At 32.9% G+C, this 18843-nt stretch overlaps 1 protein-coding gene across 4 annotated transcripts in view; it reads left to right on the top strand.

Annotated features, from left to right (window-relative positions):
- Nectin3 (nectin cell adhesion molecule 3) overlaps nt 1-18843 on the top strand; it is a 117249-nt gene that overhangs the window by 64749 nt on the left and 33657 nt on the right. For 3 of the 4 annotated variants that reach the window (XM_023702064.1, XM_023702066.1, XM_023702071.1), the window contains exons 6-7: nt 3482-3620; nt 6656-6740. In XM_023702064.1, coding sequence (XP_023557832.1) covers nt 3482-3620; nt 6656-6740 — 224 coding nt within the window. Of the gene's footprint in view, nt 1-3481; nt 3621-6655; nt 6741-15574; nt 16101-18843 lie in introns of those variants that run through there. The other variant, XM_023702067.1, reaches the window with a different exon arrangement.

The following is an 18843-nucleotide window of genomic DNA, read 5'->3' as shown; positions in this document are numbered from 1 at the left end:
GAATGCAAAGATTTAATCTCTATTTTATACTGGTATTCATTATTAATATCTAAAATTTTATATCCTTAAATAAATTGTCTTTCTCTTTTCTCAATAAATGAAGCAGGAAAGTAAATATAAAATGTGCCCCCATATGTGTATTTTTTAATTTTTTTTTAATTTTTTTGTGGAACCAGGGATTGAACTCAGACCCTTGCATTTGCCAGGGAAGCGCTTATTCTACTGAGCCATCTCCCCGGCCCCCCATATGTGTATTTAACATCACTGTACATGATGAAGGGATTTAGTTGGCAATGGGAGTCAGATTTCATTTTGTTCCCCTGTTGCTCATTTCAGCACATACCAGCCTTTTCTCATACTAAGAAGAGGATAAATATAGGTAATAAATTAAGCAGATAAATAGATGTCCAAATTAAAGTGTAAGCATATGTATGCATATATGAATTTTGTACCCTAGAGCTAGAAAGTCAAATCCTAGCACAAAACATCATATAATTAATGATCTGAAATTTGATAACCAGACTGTAATGAAAAAGTTTAAAATAGCATATATTTAGACTTGAGACTTACTTAGGGTATTCAAAATAGTACCTGCTAGAGAACAGGACATTTTAAAACTTTTGTTACAAAGAACGCTGAAATTTCAGTTTATTACTAAGGCTTTCTTGAAAGCAGAGGTTTGATGAAGAATTTACAGTAACTGGTAGATTGAGACTTTTAATTTGGGAACAAAAGAAAAAGTAATATTTTTAAAGCTAGTTTTTCAAGTGTTACTATAAATACAATATTAAATTTGCCATTGTCATGATCAAAATTCTCTATATTTGCACAAAGTGGTAGGGTTGCTGTATATTATAGAATTTTATTTAAGGGAGACACTTAGCATAACAAGCATAGCAAATAGGGTGATTGAGATTTTTGTATGTGCTGCTGACTGGGTGAATGATGTTCATCAAATCCCCTACTTTAGATTTTGGCCTGTTACTAAAAGCTGATCAATCAATATTTTATTCCTTCTCTCTCCCTCTTTCCCTTCTTCCTTCCGTTTTCTTTTGATTTTTCAAATAGGCTCTCAGTACGTTCAGGCTGGCCATGAACTCAACAGTGTAACCCAGGCTGGCTTCAAATTCATGCCAATCCTGTCTCAGCCCCCCAAGTGCTGGGATCAAAGGCATGTGCTGCCACACCCAGATGAATATGTATGCGTCTTGGTCAAACCTACAAATTGCATGGTGAAGAAAATGCTAATGTTAAATATATTAAAGATAAATAATCCCATATCTACTTTTTCACATTTGTGAGTGCTAAGTTCAGCTGCTCTGCGTTTTAGGACTTTTCCTCATCTAGCACATATTTAAATGGAAAGACTAGGAGTATTAATGAGCAGGTGTAGGTGAACTGTACTGTATCAGCTAATAAAATGTTTTAGAATAATTGCATGTAATTCTCACAAGTTTTAGATTCTGTGTATTGTCTGACAGATTACTGAAATACATGATTTGCACTCATTGGTATAAGATTTTCAGTCTAGAATGGGGCTAAATGATCTAGGATTATTAGGGCTAAAGTTAAAATTATTAACAGTTATTTTTTTCTCTTTTTGTCTAAAGAAATGTTTAAGATAGAAAAAAAAGTAAAACATTCTTGTTAGCTATTACAAATCCCGTGTGATACACATTTAAATAGAGTTGGAAAGTACTTCTAAATGTGTTTATATGGTAATAATGTAACTGGTAAGTAGTATAAACTTTTCAAACTTGATAATTTTTCAGTTTCATTTATGTTTGTCATGCTTGGATCCTAATACCTGCATTTACTTAATATGTGAATAGATATAGTGAGTCTGTCTCAGAAATACAAAAAAAAAAAAAGTATATAAAGCAACCAAACAATGAACAAGCACAAAAAAAAAACACAGAAAAAGAATACATGAATAATCAATAAGTGAAAACTTAAGCTTTTTACTACCAAATAGAGGATCCAGATTGCAAGCCAAAAGCATTCCTGCAACAAAGACATAAGGGTGAAACTTCTCGACCCCAACCTTGCTTCTCTTCACTTTCTGTTTTCCACTGCTTGCTGGTTGAATGATCTTGGGCAGCTCATATAACTTCAGGACCACAGACAGTATCTTCATTTGTAGTGTGTTATCTTCAGTATCATTAATTAGAAGGAGATTTTGTGGCTTATGAACTATCACAGAATTTAGAAGGTTTGATATGCCTGAATTACTAAAGTAACAAAAGGATTGATGGTTTCGTCATACCTGTTGGTACTTTTTGGAAAATATTTAGTTAATTCTAATTTTAATAGATCCCTTATTTGAGAATTAATGAAATAGAATTAATTGATATAGCTGTGTGGAATTCTAATTGCTAAATACATTTACTAAATTATTACAGAATTTATGATATAGACTTGGGAAAAATTATATTCGGAGGTGGTGGTGATAAAATGAGAAGGAGTTTACTAGGTTGCTATGTTTAGTCCTGTTTTAAAATGGCTCTAAACATTTCTTATAACAATGCCCCTTTTACACTGTATTTGTGATGTAGTTGTTTTATGTTTTTGTTTAAATTTTTTTTTTTTTTGCCCTTAAAGGTTTTTAGTTTCTTTTTAATAGAGTTGCTTTTTCATTTTGATAGAAACAAATGATTAATGTTTTTATTGTTGGTCAACTCTTAAAACTTTTTAAATCACTGTTTAGTGTAAGAACTTAAAACTATTTTCATCTTTTTAATGTATCTTCTCCAGACAACCCTTAATCATAGAGAACAGATGAACTCACTGATATCTGATTGGAGATACTCTTTTCATAACTTGAATAAAGTTGGGCTAGGGAGATAGCTCAGCAGTCTAAACACCTGGCTAGCAAGCACAAAAACCAAGTGTGCTGGTGCACACCTATAGTCCTAGCACTGGGGAGGGTGAAACAGGAGGATCACTACAAGTCCGAGCTGTGTAGCGAGACCCTGGACCAAATAAAGTATTTTTTTTAAATTTTAAAATAATTTGAACAGGGCTGGCCAAATAGCTCAAAGTAGCTCAGCGGATTAAAGCACCTGCAAGCAAGAGCAGGGTCTAGGGGCCTATCATGCTGGCCCCACCCCCGGGGTGCACTGAGACAGCAGGTGAGATTGCATATTGGCACATGCCTGTAATCCTAGCTCGTGGGAGGCTGTAAACAGGTGGATCACTATGAGTCTCATCTAGTAGTGAGACCCTGAACACCCTGTAGACCCTTCCCTAAAATACAAAAATAATAGTTGAAAATTGAACAAAGTAAAGCTGAGGTACCTAACAAGGAATAAGGAAGAGTGTTAGCATAATTATACTAAAGGTAATGAATCAGATTTTGGGTGCTCTAAACTGGCTGTTGGATAGCATACTGCACATAGGCTATACCCTGTAAAAATTAAAGCATGCAATTTCCAAAGCTCTTTAAAATGGTTTGAATAGCCTAACTCTTGATACTTTACAGATGCTCCACTTAAGCAGACGTCTTCTATAGCTGTAGCTGGTGCCATAATTGGAGCTGTCCTTGCCCTTTTCATCATCGCTGTCTTTGTGATTGCACTGCTGACTCCTCGGAAAAAAAGACCATCCTACCTTGACAAAGTGTAGGTAACTTTTTTGTTTGTCTCCATCTATGAGTACCCAAGGTGCATCCATCTTTATGTCTGTCTTTACTGCTGTTTCTATTTAAGGTGTCTAAGGAATGGAAATAAGGGTTAATGTTTGATCTTTGTTGGTCTACCACTGTTTCACCAGAAACATCTTAAGACTGTACCTTAATAAATGACAGTATGGAGGGGCTGCTGGAAATAGACAAGTTTCTGACCCACAGTGGATTAAATATCTTTCCAAATGGAACCATAATGATATTTATATTAACATGTCCTCTGAACAAAAATGTGGGCCTTTGATGAAAACTTGGTGCAAGACATAAAAATATCTTAGTACATTAAGTTGCATCTTTAGTAATGTATGGAAATATAGAGAACATTGAACTGTCGGAAGTTGTTGAATATTTGAACTTCTTAAGTTTTTTTGAGGTGAATGCTTGGTTTGGGGTTTTAGTAAATTATAAAATGAGCACCTTATTTAAAAATAAACCAATGTTTTGACCTTATCACTGAGATAGATTTATTTATTTATTTATTCATTCATTCTGTATTTAAGACAGGGTCTCTGGAGTCTACAGAGTCTATAGGGTCTCATTACGTAGATCAGACTTTTAGTGATCCTCCTATTTTCAGGCTCCCAAGTGCTGGGATTACAGGTGCATGCCACCACGCCTAGTCTCAATTGCCATCTCAGCGGGCCCCACCGGTGGGGCCGGCATAGCACGCTGTGGTGCTTTAGTCCACTGAGCTATCAGGCCTGCCCAAGATAGATTTATAAGATGGAAATTACACTGCCTCCATGCTCTTTAATTCCATCAACAGCTTTGTTGCTTTTTTGTTTGTTTATTTTGTTTTTGGTACCAGGGATCAAACTGGAGACCTTACGCTTGCTAGGCAGGCACTAATACTACTGAGCTGTACCCCAGCCCAGCTTTGTTGCTTTCATGTGAAATTAATAATGCTTTTCCTACTTACCTCACATAGTTTTGATGGGAATAGGATAACATGGTATTGTCTTATAAAGTCAAGTTTTGGATAAATAGTATTTCTTTTTGAGTAGTTTATTAATGTTTTCTTTTGTATCCACTGTGAAAATCAGTGTAGAGATTTCTCAAAAAATGAAGAATTCCATTTACGAGCTATATCCCTCTTAGGTATCTTTCCAAAAGAGATAAATACATTTGTTGTATTATAGAGATACATATATAGTCATGTTTATAGTACCACCGTGCACAGTGGTTCAGTTATACAAGCAACAACTAGATACCCATTAGCAGGTAAATGGGTAAGCAGAATGTAGTATGTAAATACAAGGGAGTGTTACTAAGCCATAAAGAAGGATAAATTTGAGTCAGTAGGCTAGCAGGTAGATCTTGAGACCATAATGTTAAGTGAAATAAATCACTTAACATTAAGGCAAATATAGCATAGTTTCTCTCATATGAGAAATTTAGTTTTTAGATAAAGAGTACAATGAGAAGGATGTGACAGGAAACAGAAGGTAGACATTTTTGGCATTGTGAGAGGAGACAGACAAGGAAAAGGCAGTAAAAAATGATCAAGATATACATAGATACAGGTATGTAGACATGTGCGTATTTCATTATACACATTCAGTTTACCAAAATGAAGTAATTATATATTACAAACATACCAATGAAAAAGAAAAAGAAAACCCATTTTTAAAACATAAAAATCTGCCATTTGAAGCATAGATTTATTTTAAAATTGCTTTGTATACATGTGTTCTTCTCTAATCCAACTGTTTTTTGTATTGGTCTTTTTAAAGATACAGGGAGCAAATGTAAATTCTATCATGATCAAATTAATGGCATAACTAGGAGCAAATCACATCACTTTCATGAGCCTCAGATTTCTCACGTAAATGACAGTTGACACCTTGAGTGTTTTCTGTGATTATCAGTAGATGAAAATCTTACATTATTTAAAGTGTAACATGTTCATTCAGTATGATACCTTTAAAATTGGTTTTCTTTAATATTTTGAGTTATTGGTATGTAAATAGTTAAATAACTAATTTTGTTCTTAGATTATCTTAAGTTTTCATAATAAATCTGTATGATTTATTTAATAAGCAATGTGACTGTTAAATTTCTTTATATTTTTTATTTAAGATATTAATACCATATGAAGAATTATTAGACCAAAGTAAATTTTATTCTGTGTCCATAGTTTTATTTCCTTTATTCTTTAATACAGATAAACTTTTATTTACTAATTACAAGTAATGAAAATATCTGTAGTCTTCAAAAGTGTGAGACTGTATATAAAAATTATTTTCTAAAATTTAATGACCTATATCATTAAATCTGTTTTTGATGTAATTAAAAGATATTTAATATTATTCAAATATTAGAACTTTTACATATCAGGTCATTTTTAAAAAATAATAAATATATCCACCTAGGATATAATGGTCTCTATTTCAAGTGGTAAGATTTATAATGGTCTATAGATTCAAAGTCTTAATTTGTCTGATAAGTAAGAGTGAGGCAGGCTTTTGAAAATTAGTCTTGAAAGTATTTCTAAAAATCAATACAAAATGCTACATGTCTGTAGTATGTGACCAGTTTACTTAAATGATACATGTTTTCAAATTTTGTTATGTCTATAAACATTTTAAAGATAGTCATATGCATATGTCTTTATTCTTTCCTGTAAAGTGTTGGAAAAGTATTGTCGAAGACTGTATCTTGAGGAAAATGAATGAACCTTAAAATAAAACTACTTTTATTTAAATGTGAACTTGAACTAAATATGAATCAATTAAGATGATTGGTCTTAAACATTGGAACTAATGCCTATTGTTATTTTGTATGTTTGGTAGATGAAAATAAGCAAAATACATGTAGGTATAGTGGTAATTTTTGTAGTATAAAAAAAATCACCAAAACATTGAATTTTTTGCCTCTCTCTTTCTTTCTCTCTCGTTCATTCATTTGTTCTTTCTTTCTTTTTTTCTTTCTTTCTTTCTTTCTGTTTGGCTAAATACAACCTTTTTAACAAAGGATTGACCTTCCTCCCACGCATAAGCCACCTCCTATGTATGAACAACAATCCCCACCTTTGCCTCAAAAAGACCTTCTTTATCAGGTAAGTGTTGATTTATATAATGAAAATAATCTAAAAATACAATAAAAATTCCTCTTGCAAGAAATTATAATAACAAATAATTTATATAAATGTTTTCAAAATATTAGCTACACATTTAAATACTAAGTTGCATAATTGCACATTCATTTTAACGTGTTTAAGTATTTCTCTGAAATTTTAGGGTATAAAATTTGCTTACAACAAAATTGTGCTATAGAATGTAGTAAAGAGCTGCTTCTCATTTGAGTACTGTATTTTACTTTTGTTCTTTTTCAATAAAGAACGGGTCTAAATTTTACAACTTCTGTCTTTATTTTATTTATTTTTATTTTTTGGTGGAACCAGGGATCGAATTCAGGCCCTTGTGCTTGCGGGGGAAGCACTTATTCCACTGAGCCATCTCCCCAGCCCCCAACTTCTGTCTTTAGCAATAAATAATTTATATTCCAATTTAAAATTGTGAGTGTGATTGTTAACCATCATATTAAATTTGTGATAACTTTTAATATTTATTTTAAAATCAGTTTATACTAATTCAGTACTTTTAAGTGTATTAAGTAGTTTTAATCTTACATTCTTTACATGTTTACTTTTAATGTCATTTGTTTACTTTTAATGTCATTAAGTTTAAATATTTGAATTGTTTTATTCTCACTTCTAGAGGGTATTTTGTTATTTTTGTTCTGTTTTACTACTCACACTGTGTATTAGGTAATAACTTCATATTAGAGATTTACTTTTGAGAATAGTCTATAATATTTTCCTCCTCAAATAATGGTGGATATTTCCTACTTGAATAAGTCAAATCATTTTCTTATCAATTAAATTTGGCAGGAAACTTTGAGAGGAGTGTATCTGTTAAAATATTTTCAACATCTATTCCTTTTCTGTTCCTTTGCTGGTAGTCTACTACCCCAGAGTGGGACAGAAAAGAGCATTCTCTGGCATGCACACCCACAGTCATTGAGCAATAGCTTTATCATTTAATTATTGGTAGTCTTGATGATGACGGTGTGTCATGTTTTCAGACTTTTCACAAAGAATTCAGCTTTACATCTCTCTTGGAAAGTACATGAACATGACAAGTACTATGAGAGAGTAACAAAATACTTAAATTATTAAGCACTATGGAAGGATACTGTCTATTTTAACACAGCTAGCCAGTAATCTTAGGATTTCTAGACACAGTTTAAGAAACTTTGTAAAAGAATATTGGCAGTAATTTTTTAGAACAACCTTAATTTTAATTTTACAAGTAAAACAGTTACTAATAACATACTAACTTTTCACCACTTTAACAAAGTTACTGAGAAAAATTTTTGGCTTAGTTTTGAGGGTTTCCATCAATAGTCGTTTAACCCCTTGCTTGTGATGAGGCATAACATAATGGTGGGCATTGTGTGCTGGAAAAAAAGCAGCTCATGTTAGGACAGATTGGATGAAAGAAAGGAAAGAGAGGCAACTAGGGAGGGATAAGATACACCCTGTAAAGGCACAACATTGGTGACTTGTAGTTCCTCCAGTGAGCCCTGTCTTCTCATAGCCTGTTCAGCTGTGAACTCATCGACCACATGAGAACCCTCACAGTCAGTCCCATCACCCCCGCCCCAGACTAAACCTTGAAAGTCTGCTGCTTTAGGGATCAGTACCTGAGTAGTGACCTCAATACCTGAGTCTTTGGAGAGCACTTCATATTTAAACCTCAACATCTTGTTATTATTTTCAAATAGAATGCTTAAAAAAGTTTACACATTTGAAAAATACTTTTATTTGGCTCCTCTCATGTGCATTGAGTTTTAATTAAGGTACCATGCTATAGACATAGCATATATAAATACAAAGGGAAGAGTTCTCTTGGATGACTTCAGTTGACCTTGGTATAAACTGCAGCTTTTAGAATCCTTAGAGGCAGGAAAGACTTTCTGGATAGATCAAGTTTGGAATGGTGTTGAGGGGATGTTTTGGGAGCCGCAGGAAGCTAGGAAATTGATCAAATGTGTGTAGGTGGGACTGAGTCTCAGTGCCTAAAGCAAATAAGCTACCTCAGTCCTGAGAAAAACATTCTGTTTGGTTCAGGCCAGCTATTAGTCACTAGGCAACCATGTGTCATGTGTTACAAACTTTGCAAAAGTATAAATAAAGGATCATTTTGTTGTGCATTGAGTTAGTCTTGCCCATCAGGTGGACTAGTGATCACCTAGCCCAGCTTTTATCTTCTTGTCTATCTTTCTCATACCTGCCGTCCTGTCTCCCCAGTTAGAACCCTTTGTATTAAGATCAACGGATCCCTACAGGGATGAATTACTAAGAGGTTTTTTAGAATAATTTGATTGGTAATAACTCATAAAATATTTAAACTTGAGTAAAAAAGGAGAGGCATGCTGAAAAATAATGAAAAGTTTTTGACTGAAGAAAACTGGTTTAAAAGAGTACCTGCATTTTTAAAAAAAAAAAAAAAATCAGAGGCAGAGACATCATTTTGTAATAGTATGACTTTTACTCAATTAAAACTAGGCCATTAAAACATTTGAGCAGTGTTTTCCTTTTCCAGATATAAAATTTATTATAGATAATATTTCCTAGAATAGTCTGAAATTGAATCGGTCTTGAAATAAAAAATTCTCGTGGGCTGGGGAGATAGCTCAGTGGAATAAGTGCTTGCCTGGCAAGCGCAAAGTCCTGAGTTCTATCCCTGGTACCACCAAAAAAAAAAAAAAATAAAAGAACAAATTCTCATTGTTCTTCTAAAAGCATTTAAGAACAAAAATTAGGCTTTACCTACTTGTCCACCCTAATTAGCTGTTGCTTTTGAGCTTAAAAAAAAAAAAAAAAAAAAAAAAAAAAAGCCTTATTTCAGCTCCTGAGAATTTTTCCTCTTAAATTAGAAAGTTGGATAGAGCCTGGTATTGCGAAAAGGCATTTTCCTTGTGTGGGTGCTGTTATCATACTGTAGAGTTCTGTAGTGAAGGCACCCAAATATGGATAAATAAAAAAGGAATATATTTAAGTTTATAACAGCAGCTGTCATGTTAACAAATGATAATTCTACAAATTGATTTGTTGCTTAAGAAACAAATTTATGATATTAAAATGTGCTTGTGATGATTAATCTTGATCATCAACTTGAATGGATTGAGAGATGAGCAGATCAGTGAAGCATCTTCTGGGTGTGTCTGTGAGTGAATTTCCGAAGACTGACTCAAGGGATGGCAAACTGAGGGGGAAGCCTGGCCCCAAATGTGGGCACATCATCCAATAGGCTGAGGATCTGGTGGACCAAAAGTAGAAGGAAGAAGCCTGTTAGCACAGGCTCTGCCCTGCTCTGCCTCTTGGCTGCCGTGGTTGAGTTTTTGTCCACTGCACATTTCCACCGTGGTATTCTGCCTTACTTTAGACTCACTGCATGTAGCCAGCTACCATGAATTGAGACCTCTGAAACTATAAGTCTATAGAAAGCTTTCCTCCTTTAAGTTGGCTTTCTCAAGTATTTCATCACAGCCACAGAGTGTTTTAACTTCTTTTCAATTTTTGTCCTTAACATTATGCAAAGAATAAGTATATCCTTTGCATAAAACAAGAAATTTATACATTCTTTTTTGTTCCCTATTACTAAAACTCCCTATCCCTTACCCCAGATCAATATTTTTACGAATTAACATATCCACTGGATTTTTTCTGTGAATTTTTCTTGCATACCTCATTTATATTTACATCTACAAATAGTTGTTGTTAAAAACATAAATGGAGTTATTGAACACATCTTATTTTAGAAAGTATTCTTTCCACGTAATGTCTTACATTGTAGACCAGTATTTTTAAGAGTAGCTAGTGTAACCACTTTAAACAAAACCCTCTGGGTATTAAAAATTAAAATTCATGAGCACAGTTTCACATTTACTAAATCAGAATCTCTGGAGAAGCCAACAGAGGACATTTTACTACCTGATATTTTAGGACCCATCCAAGCTTGAAAGCAATATCTCTCTTTTATTCTTAGTGTTTGGAATAGTATTCCATCACACTGATACACCAAAAATTACCCAGTTATTTCTGTTTTTGTTACAGAATTATGGGAGGACTTTTATGTAGTTTATTGTCTATATGTATTTATAAAGCATAAGCCAAGAAATAGAATTACAAAGTATTTAATTTAAATAGATATAGTACTGGTCAAATTAGCTATATCAGTTTAGCATATCAAAACCCATTTTCCTTGGCGGTACTAGTAGTAGAAGTTGTTTTATTTTGTTTGGGGTTTTTGTTGCTGCTGTTATGTTTGTTTTACAAAGTTGATAACTGACAAACTCATAGAAGTTTCTAGATGAAGTTGATTATTGTCTTTTCATGATTGATTATTTGTGATTTGGTAAGCTTTATATTTGCATCATTTTCAATCCTTAATTGCTTTTGAATGTGTTAGACTTCTAGTTTGGCATTCTATTGTTGAAAACTTTTCTGATCTATGTATCTACTGTCTTACTCAGTTTATATGAACATGTAAAGATTTTGATTATCAACAGTATTTGCCCTACCAAAATGCCATGGCTTTTTTAATTATTAACAAGTAGAAATTCTTTTGAATTTTAAGTATAAATTTATATCTAGATTATTTTGTTATATTTCTTATTCTAATAGTTTTGTAGTTTATTCTCATTCTCTAAGTATATAAACTATTTGCTGTGAGTGACATTTCTTATTTATCACTTGTTTGTTATGATTTATTCTGTAGTGATTAGAATCTTTAGCAAGAGGACTCTGAATAAATTTTTTTCTTGTACTGAGAATCAAACTCAGGACCTTGTGCTTGCCAGGGAGATGCTGTGCCACTGAGCTATATTCCTGGTCCCTAGGAGGACTCTATATAGAGGTCTTAATTTTATTGTTCAATTTTAAATCTAGCATGGAATAATTGTATACTGACACAGAATTTCTTTGAATTAAGATTTTGATAACACTATATATTTTATGAATAATACTATTTTAAAACTGTATGGGAACATTTGGATATTCAGTATAAAAATTGCCCAAACCAATTAACATGATTCCTGAAATATTTCCATATCTAATGCTTTTAATATGGTTTTATTTCTGATATGGAAAAATCTGAATATAAATGTATTTTATAATACTATATCTCAGCTTAAAATGGCAGTTAATCTTGAAAAAATCATGGTTATTAATTTCTTGAAATGGTTATGTTCTTGACTACTAAGGATAACAGGAATTCCAATCAAGCAACGATGTTATAGGGAATATGAATTTTGAAGTTATTTTTTCATTTTGTATTAATATATTTTTGTGATACATAATAAATGTATTCATTGTGGATGCTTGGTGCATATACATATGGAAGATTTTTTTATACTACTGACTAATAAAACCCTCTTAATCTCTGAAACTGTGAAGATAATTGTCCCCTGAAATGTGTTTGCAGTAGTTACCTGTCAAATAACTGTTAGTGAATTAAAAATTTTTAACCTTAAAAACATTTTATGAATTTTATTTCATTTGTAAGTATACACAGATTAATTTTAATGATTTAAGACTTTTTGAATTATGCATTACTCAGCTTTACTATTGCTGAGACACAGTACCTGACACCCACAGTTTAAAAGAAGAGATTTAATTTGGCTGGACTGAATCCCCTGAACCATGCAGTCCAGCTAGCTCCAGAGCAAAAAGATCATGGAGAAAGGACATGTTAGAGGAAAAGCTACTCTCTTCATAGCAGCCAGGAAGCAGAAATAAAGAAGTCAGAGACAGAGATACACCCTCTAAAATACACATCCAGGACTTCTCTTCCAATTGCACCAGACCTTTTACCTGCATATTTAGCTATAAACTCATCACTGGATCAATCCACTGGCAAGAATAGCACCCCCTTGATCCCACGACCTGCCAAAACCCCCACTTCTGAACACAGTAGATTTTTGAGGAATATTCTAGATTTATACCATAACATCTGTATAAAAATACGTATTTTGATATATCTGAGTAATATTCTTTGTGATAAAAGAGGACGTACTCATAAAGTACTTGTATAACAAACAGAAGATGGAGCTTATTGATGTTTTCAGATTCTACAGCACATCTAATTTTGAGAAATTGTCATTTATAGACTTGTGGCGTAGTATTGGAAAAATTTCCAATTACTTGAAAAACTATTGAAATAGTCCTCTATTTTTCAACTTCCTATAAGAGTATGAAGATACTTATTTCTTATTTTTGCATTATTGTCTTTTCGATACTCAGCTTGCCAACATATCACCACCATCTTCCTATAATATATTTGGGTAAACTGCTTGTATTAGTACTCACTGATGGTCTGGGTTATTCCCAAGATCTAAATATTTTAACATTTTCAGACACTGGTCACTATTGTAGTTTTGGGGATTGGAAGAAAAGAGAGGAAAGAAGATGAAGAAAAGTTAACTTGCTTTCTTCCAAATTATAGGAAAGAATAATTTGGACAATAGAAGAAAATAAGTATTGAGCATTTCTGGTTTGTTTTTGCTGTCAAATAGCAAAACTTTTCATTTTGCTATTACCAATAGTATGTTGTAGCAATTGATGGAACAAGTAGTGAAATAATTGGTGGGCTTTTGTGCTGGCATGAAGAGGGCAATCAGAAAAGTCTTAGATGAAACAATGGTTTATAAATTAATTTTATTTACGGAACGGCCTTTCAAAGCCAAAAAATAAGATTTAAATATCTAAAAATATTTGCGAAAGACTGAAATAAATTCCTTTCAACTGAAATGTAGATGCAACACTTGAAATATAACAATTATTATCTTAACTATCTCAAAGCTCTTAATGCTCAATCTAAAAAATTAGGAGAGGATAAAGCTACTTTATAAGGTTTTGTATTAATAAATTAATCCATGTTATATCTTTAAAAGTATGTACCACATAGTCCTATGTGTTTGTAGTTACTGTTATGTAAAAGGAAACTGTATAGTCCTTAATAACAATATTAAAGCTAACAAAACAGGAAAATCATTTCAGTAGAAAAATGAAGCTGAAGTGCCTGCAAGCAGATGAAGGGACCCAGGATTCGATCCCCAGGCCTGCTGTGCCGGCCATGCCCCCCCGGGCATGCTGAGACAGCAGTTGAGACTCGGCGTGGTGGCGTGTGCCTGTAGTCCCAGCTCTTGGGAGCCTGTAAACAGGCAGATCACTATAAGTCGGATCTAGTAGTGAGACCCTGAACACCCTGCAGAACCTTCCCTAAAAATACAATCAAAAAAAGAAAAGAAGACAAGAAAAATGAAGCTGATACCATTTTGATTCAGTTAAACTTAACATAAATTTCTTTTGTAAATCATGTATACTTTCATTATATGATGAGTAGTTCTTCAAATAAAATGGAACCTGCATTGTTTAATTCAGTCTATTTTTTTAACCATTCATTTATCAAACATATTTCTTGAGTACTTAATATTTACCAGTACTAGGCTAGGGAGATAGCTCAGCAGTCTAAGCACTTGCCTGGCAAGCATAAGGACCTGGGTTTGATCCCCGGTACTGCGTCCCGTACTGGCCACTGAAACCAGGTGTGGTGGTGCACACCTTTGCGAGACCCTGTATGGAATAAATCGATAAATAAATCTTTAAAAAATTCACTAGTACTGACCATATATACTTAATAAAATAAATGAAAATTGTTTATGAAGTTCAAATTTTGATGACAAATACAAATACCAAGAATGACAACTTTTTCCTATTTATAAAAATAATTTCATTGAAATGCAATTGGCATGCAGTAAACTACATGTTAAATCTGAATTTGTTTTACGTGTAATACAAGGGATGATCAAAACATGTTTCATGTATAAATATAAAATGTTTTACATAAAATAGACACATTGTCATTCATTCCCCTGAATTCTCTCCCTGACATTCAACACACTTATCCTATTATTTCTGCTACTGTCTGAAGCAGTTCTGGAAGTCTTCTTTCCTTAGTATGTTTGTGGGGTTTTATTAAAAATACAGAGAATGCTGAGTGTTATCCCAATAGAAAGGGAAGTTCATAATATTGTTGGTGTGAGTGTAGACTGGTGCATCCACTAGGTATCAGTGTGGAGATTCCTCAAAAAAACTTAGAGGAGAGGTCACATTCAACCCAGTTGTTTCCTTTCTGGACATCTTCCCTGAAGAATTAATGACATCATGCTACAGCAGTATATGTGCACCCATATTCATAGCTGCACAATTTGTAATAGTTAAATCTTGGAAACAGCCCAAATGCCCGTCAGCCAAAGAATGAATAAAAAAGAATGTGGTTTTTGTTTACAGTAGAGTACTACTCAGCCATAACTTGAGACATTTATAGGTAAATGGATGCAACTTGAGACCATACTCATAAGTGAAATAAATCAAGACTTGCCATGTGTAGCAGGTGTGAAAAACTGAAAGAGTAAATAAGTATCAAAATGTAAAAGAGATCCTGAGAAGGAAGAAGTAGTTCAAAAGGACAGAGAAACTAGGGTGGTGGAAGGAAGCAAGGGAAAAATTATACTAGTTTCTCTTGGTTGAAAAAAAGGTTTGTGCTAATATTGTTTGGAGAATTTTTGTGCTCATATCTTGAATTTTGAGTAACTACTTTGAGGATAACAATACATTGTATATTAACTACTACTATTCTATTATTTCGTTATGAATTTTTCTTTTCTTTTTTGGTACTGGGAATCAAACTCAGGATCTTGTGCTTGCCAGATAGGCACCATGCCATTGAGCTATATATCCAGCCCTTTTTCTATAAAATAAAAAAAATTATTGTATATTCTCATCCACCTAATTCACTGGATCTGGCACTGTGTACTTTCTAGCTTTTCCAAAAAGTCAAAATGACCATGAAAAGTAAAAGTTTTGACTAACTCAGGACATTGAGGAATCCACTACAAGTCGTCTAAAGACTCACTGAACTAGGACTTCCAGAACTGCTTCAGAATGTGGCAAGAATGGTAGGATAAATGTTTTTGGAGTGAGGGGTAATTATTTTGAGGAGTACTAATGGCATTTTGTCTTTTGCTATAATATTTTTTAAATAACCATATTTTCCACCATACCGTATACTTACATGTGCATATATAACCAAGAAATGGACCTTGCAAACAAAATAATGTGCATGTGCATCATTTTCAGAACTTTCTTAGTGTGCCTAGCTAGTCCTTCTTTAACTTCCCTTACCTATCTCTAGGGGACCAAATAGTGATCTGCTTTAATGTATCCAGTTATCCCCCCTTATCCAAAGGGAATATGGCCCAAGCCCCACCGGATATCTGAAATTACAGTAGTATTAGATTCTATATATACTGTATTTTTCTTGTATGCATGTATATACACCCATGGTAATATTTAACTTGCAGTGAGGCACAGTAAAATTAACAGCAATATTATTAAAACAGCACAATTCTAGTAAAATGCTGTAATAAGTTATATAAATCTGTTACTTGTCTCTGCTGAAAGTCAAGATACATATTAATATTTTCCAGCCATGCTTGCGTGTCACTGGGGAAATGAACAGGAGTTCAACCCATGGATAAGGAAACTGCTATATTAGTTTATATGTGCTGTGATTTTTGTATAAGCACATTAATGCAATGTATTTTTTAGTTTGTGTGTTTTATACAAGGAAATTCATGCAGTGTGTTCTGTGTTGATTGATTCTTTCATTTTACATAATGATTTTGAGATTGATTCATGTTGTATTGATCAACAGTTTGTTCCTTGTAGGTGTGCTATATTTTGTTTATACTTTTACCTGTTGATTGATACCTCCTTGCTCCTGTTAGGGCCTATTATAAACAAAGGTGCTGTGAACATATATGTGTAAGCCTTTGTATAAATACATGCTTTCATTTCTATTAGATAAATATGTAGGGATGGAATGGTTGAGTTATATGGTAAGTTTGTTTAACTTCTTAAGAAGATACATGACTACTACTCTACGTAGTTGTACCATTAAGCCTCCCAGCATTGTGGAAATTGCTCCATGTCCTCCCCAGTAATTCATATAGTTACTTTTTTAAAAAATTTAGGTAATTTTTCTAATAAATGTATGGTTTTATTTCATCCTGGATTTAATTGACATTAGTTTCTACATACTACTTTATGGAACTTTTTAAAATTTGCTAATTTATCAGCTATTCATCTTCTTTGATGAAGTGCCTGCTTAAATATTTGCTTTTTTATTGTTTTATTATTGTTAGAGTTCTTGTATTATAGTTCTTTATATGCTTTGCTGTAAATCTTTTGCCATGGATATGATTTGCAGATATTTTCTCCCAACATCTTTTTGTCTTTCTCTTAACAGTAACTTTTAAAGAGAAGACTTGTTAATTTTGATGAAGTCCAGTGTATTTAGTAATGTAAAATGTAATGTCAGGCTTTCCCTCTGGAGTACAACTATGGGGAACCATTATTTTCCTTGCTATTTTATGTAAAATAATATGGCTAATAAAATTTATGATGGATCATTTTCTTTGTTTTTCCTATGTAAACTATCACCACCTGGGATTTTTAATGAATTAATTTCAATATAGTTTTCCTTGATAATCAGAGTTCCTTCACTATCTACTCTTCCCATTGAAATAAGTACTATAAGTAATTTTACCTTACCTGAGAAATATTTTATAATATGGAAATAGATTTAACCTTTTCAGTTGCATGTTGTGGTTTATGACACAGAAATAGCCATTACCCTTTTATGTGGTCTGTTACTTCTCTGTCCACCACAATAATTAACCCAAGTGGAAACTTATTAGAATTTTAAAAACAGAACATAAGTCTATGGTACAAGAAAGAAAAATATTTTAGAATCATGTTAACACTAACAGAAAAATATAGGCTCTAACAATGTACTTATAATTAGGAAGATTGAGATGCAGTTATTTTGACTTACTGTAAATTATAAAAATATTAAAGAACTCTATTGGTATGGAAATGTTTACAAATATTTCCAGCAAAACCACAGTAAGTACATGATTTTTTTAGAAATTGAAATGTTTAGTGTTGTTTTTCTGCTGGGGCCTATTCCCAAGGCCTTGTGCATGTTGAGCAGGCATTAAAGGACCCAGCACACCTCTGCCTAGGGGGTGAAGTCTTCCGAGCTCAATTTTTATTTGTGTCCATTTATGATTTTTTAAGTAGATTGGCTCTGAGTGTGAGAATGAGTACTATTTTAGGGAGGAATTTTTTTAAAAATTATATAATTCCTTCAGAGCTATTTGTAATACTGATTGAATCATTCTTTTCTGATTGAATCATTTTTATGTGAATTAAATGATTGCAAAGAGTTGGTTTCACTCTCATCACTAGTATTCAATACCAAATGAAAAGTAGATGATTAAAAGGAAAACATTAATTCTTAGCCTTTTAAGACTTAAATAGTCCAGAAAAGAAGACATGTATGTGTCCATTATAATTTTTCATCTTATTTTCTTTGTATCTTTAGCCATGAGTTATAAGAACTGATTTGTCATTAAAAAAATCACATTCATTAGTTATACTCATTATATGTTTTAGTATTTCTTACTTTTTCTGTCTTATCAATTACAAGCTTTGTTTGTTTGTTTGTTTGTTTGTTTGTTTGTTTGTTTGGTGGAACCAGGGATTGAACTCAGGCCCTTTGCCTTGCCAGGGAAGTGCTTATTCCACCAAGCCATCTGCCCAGCTCCTTACAAGATCTTTTCAAGCATAAACCATTGTTACTATCTCCTTTGTAACCATTTCTGATACCTAACAAGCTGCTCTGTGCAGAGGTTGCTTAGCAATTGCTATAGACTTTCAGTAGTAAAATTAGTGGTTCATAAAATCAGTTTCTCAAGCAAACTGAAGGTGACACCAGAAATTTGGGGAGATATGGGAACATGAAAGCATATGTATGCAGTGGCTGCGTTCTTAGGCCTCTGTAACCTAGACAATTAGTTTCAAACAAGTTAGAAATTTTATAGCTTATCATTTTTGAACAAGATGGTCATAGCTATGTCGCAAAGTCTACATCATATCAATTTAAAAGTATTTGTCATCAACATGATAAATTAACCTTATCTTTTAATGTTATTACTAAAAATATACTTAAAACACCTCATAAACT

Source organism: Octodon degus, unplaced genomic scaffold (genome assembly GCF_000260255.1).
Source record: "Octodon degus isolate 3935 unplaced genomic scaffold, OctDeg1.0 scaffold00007, whole genome shotgun sequence".
Taxonomy (NCBI): Eukaryota; Metazoa; Chordata; class Mammalia; order Rodentia; family Octodontidae; genus Octodon; species Octodon degus.
The sequence above is the reverse complement of the archived record's forward strand: the minus strand, read 5'-3'. Positions and strand labels throughout refer to the sequence as shown.